This window comes from Pogona vitticeps, chromosome 1, assembly GCF_051106095.1.
Source record: "Pogona vitticeps strain Pit_001003342236 chromosome 1, PviZW2.1, whole genome shotgun sequence".
Classification (NCBI taxonomy): Eukaryota; Metazoa; Chordata; class Lepidosauria; order Squamata; family Agamidae; genus Pogona; species Pogona vitticeps.
In genome coordinates this window covers 264246769-264252768 of record NC_135783.1, presented here as the reverse complement: position 1 = coordinate 264252768, position 6000 = coordinate 264246769, and the positions used below count along the sequence as shown (strand labels likewise).

General features: G+C 40.1%; 1 protein-coding gene across 1 annotated transcript in view; it reads left to right on the top strand.

Annotated features, from left to right (window-relative positions):
• The first annotated feature begins 1950 nt into the window (after positions 1–1950).
• Positions 1951–6000, top strand: part of NRIP3 (nuclear receptor interacting protein 3) — a 28952-nt gene continuing 24902 nt past the window's right edge. Inside the window, exon 1 of the mRNA XM_072985755.2 lies at positions 1951–3756. Within this exon, the coding sequence (XP_072841856.1) occupies positions 3583–3756 (174 nt within the window). The 5' untranslated portion in view covers positions 1951–3582. The remainder of the gene's footprint in view (positions 3757–6000) is intronic.

Below are 6000 nucleotides of genomic sequence, written 5' to 3'. Positions count from 1 at the left end.
TTGGTTTCCTTTTTTTTTTTTTGCACTTCTGAAGGGTCTTGCACGGTTTGTTTGCTTTTCTTCCCCCCTCCTTCAGCCAGAACGGATTAATCACGTTTCCAATGGGTCTTGCAGTGTTTTTTTCCCCTTCATGTGTGTATGTGATTTTTTTCTTCGGCCAGAACAGATTAATTGCATTTCAGTGCATTCCTTTGGGAAATGGTGGTTCGACTTACGACCATTTTGACTTACGACCAGAGTTCTGGAAACAATTAAATACGTAAGTTGAGGCACCACTGCAATTTCATTTCTGTATGCTCTTATGATGTGCTTAAGGGACAGAAACACAACATTATGTGGATCAGGGCAGGGACGAGAAAGGTTACTCTTTGTGACTACAATTCCCAGAATTTCATAGTCCATACGACAACTATCATTTCTGCATAAGTAATAAGTGTGCCATTTGTGTTCTTCTGCTAGTTCCAATATATTTTAAAAAATAATTAAATAAAAGTTAAACAATTATTAAGCACATTTGCTAATTAAACTTCAAAGCTTAGACCTAAATCCAACTGTTAGTCCCACCTAGATTGGTTCCACTGAATTAAGACTTGGTAAATCCATAGGGATGCACAATTTTTTACTCTAGGACTCTCAGATAGCACTGGGGCAGCTTTCTTTTTAAACCAGAAACTAGGCTGAAGCTAGGCCATGGAGCCTTTGAACTCAGCCCTTATCCAGGTGAACAAAATGCAAGAATGTCTGAAAGTACTGTATATATACAAGATGTAGGTCTGTGCACTGGAGTTCAAAAATCCAAATGACACATCCCTATAAGTCAATATTTATGTAAGTCCCATTGAGTCAATGGATCTACTCCAACAGCTGGATTTAGATTACTTAGGGTAGACAGTCACCAACCTTTCATTTCATAAGGAAAGAAAAATATAGGATTAGAGAGAATTAAAAGGTTGTTGAGGTCATTCTGTCATCACAAAGCAGAACATCCTGCCTTACATACAATACAGCTCAAAACTCTGCAAGGTAGGATTGTCACCTCAATCATAAGAAATCTCAAGGAATCATTATGTTTCTTCTAATCTTCAGGCTGGGAGATAAATCTCATGGAAAACAGCACTGGAGAAGAAGGGAAGTTTTTATTTTAGTGTGTGATGTAGTTTTAAAACCTGGCTATCTTTATTCTTTATAGCTGACGCCTGGGCTCAGAAGCTCGGTATCAAGGTGTTTATCTATGCGTCACCCCAAATAACACGAAGGAGCCCAATGTGTGAATGTATCCACCAGCTCTCTGTACATTCCTTTCCTCTCATGGCTATGTGGCATGTTGACCACGAGCCTATCACACCATTTGGGGCACTTGGGACTGGGAAGGAGGGCACAAGCGTCACACCTCATAAAACTTTCTAACTGTATAAGCCCAAGCAGCCGTGGTGTAAATCCTGGCCAAAACTATCTTACCAACTATTGCCTTTTGTCCCTCTGTGACATCAGAAGGGCTTACTCTTGTGATGACAGAAAGGTCCACCCCAGTCTCAGGTTTTGGTCCTGAAACCTATGAAAATGGGATCCTCCTGACCTGACAACCATACTAAGAGAACATGTTTTATTCTCTTGTGTTCAGCTTTGCTTGTCTTCCTTCTCCAGGTATAGGAGAGGAACATGAAGAAGATCACTGAATAAATCAATGATTTTTAATTAATTAGGCGAATATAATAACTACCGAAAGACAGCAAAACACTATTAACATGGAGCCTTAATTAGTTTAATATTTAAGCACAATAGCATTGTTAGGTTTAGATGATTTTCTTTGCCAGCGCTGTAACCAACAAGGAAGGCACAGAAAGAGTCTGCAGTCATAGCTAGGAAAAGGAAAAGGGGAACTGACCATAGTGGTAACAACAGCAATAGGAGGATGACTGTTTTATTATAAACACCTTGGCCATGGGAGTAACCAGAAATAAAGTTGGGTGAGCACAAAGTGTGTGAGAGAGGACATTAGTGCAGGCTTTACAAAGATGATACTAAGAGGAGGAGGGAATTCAAGGAACAGCGAAGAGCTTCAGTCAGGAAGAAGAAGAGGGTTTTAAGAAGTTTACACTCAGCTTTTACAAGCAGAGTCATGATAATTCTAAGATATAAGATATTTCTCTCTCTCTCTCTCATGACATTAGAATTCCATTTTATCTACACTTTTTAAATTTTAATTTTTAAAGTGTGTATGGAGGAGGAGAATGCAGCTATTCACTAGTGCAGAAAAATGTTTCATATAAGCTCTAAGGCACTAAAATATTTCTGATTAAAATATCTTCATCCTTGGTGTACCAACTTGCCTTTATTGCTGCACTTCAGCACTGGACTGGAACACTGCACAATGTTATAGCATCCAACTGTAAACGTAGCAAGTTGGTATTCTGGAAAAGGCAGGAACTTCACCACTCTTGATAATATTCTCCATACTGATGAAAAATACCAGTGTGCATTGCTTCTTGGCCTTATGTCTAAGATAAAGTGTAGTGTCAGATGTAGAGCCTGCACAGAGCCTAAAAGAATCCCAAAGCAGAATTTGTGTCTGTCATGTGCACCAGTTGAAGCAGAATAAGCTGTGACATTCTCAGACATTGGTCCTCCAGTTGTCTTAGACCTTAGCTCCCAGAACTGGCTCTGCTTGCTGGGACTTCTGGAAGCTGAAAGGGAAGTCATTTGGAGGCACAAAGGCAGAGAACCACAGAACTAAGGGCTTGGGTATATTGGATGACGCTTTCCAACACATGATTCAAAATCAGTTTTAGATGCATGTGTCCAAGTTAATACATGGACTCAAGGTGTGGGGTGTTGATGCTACTGGAGCTGCCTTGTGGCACTCTCTACCACAGATATATATGTATGTCTAAAATCCTTATGTTTGACTGTTTCCACCAGGATGCTTCAAAGCCCCTGAGCTTGGCATGATAAGGCATGCAGCAGACATGGCCAGAAGTGCTGTGCATGTTTACATGTGTGTCGTATAACTTGCAGGAACTAAGAAAGACATGTTGTTCTAGGACTCGGATGAGGCTTGTGAACAAGGCTGCTGAGCCACACAGTCTTTTGGGTTTGTCACTGAAAGCACAGTTTCATCTGTGGTATATACAGTGCATCCACAGCAGATGGCTTGGCTTTAAATGTATAAACATATGGTATGTGTACCACTTTGCCTTTTTTTTTTTAAGAGAAGGTCACAGCTGTTTGTTTTTTGGGGGAAAAAACCACTGTAGCTTATTTTGTGAAGCATCTTGGTGAGTGCACCTGATGGTAATCAAAATATACAAGACAGACAGCTGAGAGCCAATGTGGCCTTTCCCCACAAAAGGATATCATGGGATGTGTTACATATTGCAGAATGCGTAGCCCCTCCTTTATGACACTATACTCACTAGGGTACCTGCTGCTCTCCAAACGTCATGCGGATGCTGTTTATAAAGTGCACATAATAAAGCATTGAGGCATTCATCTCTGTATAGGAGCTGAGCAGCAGCCAGAGAGAGAGGGAGAGAGGGAGAGAGAGGCTAGGCAAAGCAAGGCACTGACACAAAGGAGACGAAGATGTTTTATTCAGGGCTCCTCACAGAGCCAACAAGGAAGGAGGTGGATATGAGGGAAGCTGCATCTCTTCGGCAACAGAGGAAAATGAAGCAGGCAGTTCAGTTTAATCACAAGGATTCGGCTGACTTGCTACCGTTAGATGGACTGAAAAAACTGGGAACTTCAAAAGATACCGTAAGAATTTTTTTTTTTAACCAAGAAAACATAGATTCAAAAGATGCATTTAAGACACTGTCTGTGGAGATCAGGTTTTGCTTTTGTTTTTGCTTTTTTTTTTAAAAAAAGTCTTGATTATAATTAGCTGTCTTGCCTTTGGAAACTACAGACTATTAGCATAGCAATTAAGGCTGTGTGTAGAAAGATTGTGTATGACTCTAGTATGACACTGTTACATGGCACAGATCTTTTCAGGAGATAAACATGATTTATATTTGTGTTTGCAGATGCAAGCTTTCCTTTCTTGAATATTCTTTTCTAAAAGAGATTGTTCTTTATCCATATTTTTAATATGAAGTACGGCTCAAGGACTAATGAATATTTTAAATGAGAGTGGAGCAGTCAATAGAAACGAAGAGGGAGAACTCAGAATGAAAATCTGAAAGGCTGGAACTTCTGTTTATACCCCAACTTCCCCAAACCGGAGGACACCCCTTAGTACTTGTAACATGGGGTTAATTTCAGGGGAACCTACATCAAAATGAGTGTGCCTAAGATTGCAGCCTTAGGGCTCAGTTTATGTATCTTTTCCAGACAAGGAAACAGCAATTTCAAGGTGATGGTGTTTCAGATCAGGAAAATGGTGCTGGGAACAAGGGTTCCCCTTTCTCCAGGGCTTTGCTGTTGATCCAATGTGAGGAACCCCATGGCTCTCACCCTTAATTTTTTTAAAAGAGATTTGCAGTTCTATGGCTCATCTACCTCTGACAATTTAACACTGTCCCCTACATAGTGAAAACCTAGCTTTCTTCGAGAATGTATATTTGCGATGCATATTTCTCATCTTCTTTAAATAGAGGAATGCATTGAAAGCATCACTTAAAATTGAGGGTGAAAATGGATTCAGGCAGAAACCACTGAGTGTACATTGATTTCTAACTCCCTCTGGGGTTTGGTCGCATGCTACATTTGACATCAGAGGGTTTGGGAAAAGATGAACTGAACGTGGAGAACGATGGTGGCAGGTTTAACCTTCTATCTCTCTATTGGCAGAATTTTTTATTAATCACAAATAGATATGTTAATGTGATGATTTTTAAAATATATATATGTTTCCAAAAACTATGGCAGTAATTAGCTTCAGATGTAGTGCTGGCAAAAACTCTGATTCCAGTTTTCATTAATAGCCTGAATTCACAAGTATGACTTTACATATTGACTAATTCCCTTTACCACAGCTGCTTGTTAATTCACTTATTAGGCATATTTTGAAGCATTTCTCACACGGACAAAACCACCACACACAGATGGGAGTGCCTAGCTCTTCTCTCTTCATGGTTGCTTTCTCTATGTGGAAGAGGACACATCTGCAGATCAACAAATTTCTGGGTCGAGCAGTACTTTTGTTAGATCACTAAAATTTTACTAATAAGGCGAGCTTCTGAGTCCTCCAAAATTCTTCATCAGGCAAAGATGATATCTAAAAAAGACATAGTTGCAAAAAATTGGGCCAGATGTGATGCTCATTGTTGCTGAATGCAGACCAGTGGCAAAGCAAGAGGGTGTTTGCAGATTCACCTTGAAAGAGAAGTGTCAAGGGATCATTCTACAGTCTCTCCTCTCTGTGTAAATATCCTGCCCAGGACCCCTGTTGGTTTGTTCAGTGCCTTGGGGAGGGCAAAGGGGGCCATTTGTAGGCTTAGAGCAGACATACGTGAAGCAAGATAGCAGTTGTCAAAATAGGCAATCAAGTTTCGTTGTTATTATGGGCTAAAAAAATCGAATGGGTGAAATTGGCAGTCACATCTTAAAGAGGAGGCAAGATCCTTGCAGACCTGCACTCTCATCAAAGCCTTCCTTTCTCTGGCGGTAGATTTTGGGTGGCTGAACTATGGGATTTCCAACAGAAAATTGCTGTGTAAGTAGGTGCAGCCTAGCTTTTTGTAATATCTTCTTCCTCTCCCAGCCCCCAAATGTTCTAAAATCTTTGTCTTTGAAAATAATATAAAAGCTCACTTTTCTCATAACTGTTTAGTGATCTAATAAAGGTGTTACTAAACCAAAACATTGTTTCTTGGCTATCTTTTTCTTAAAATTGCTGTTGGACATCTGAAGACAGATCCCTGATTTCCCTGGATATTTGTGGGGGAAACTTGTAGGTTAGTTGTTGCTTTTGAAGTGGTGGTTCTTTCAGTTCATCTTGTTGTTTGCTGAAGATTTGTCTTTCTTTAAACAACCTTGGCCCTCCAGATGTTCTTGGAC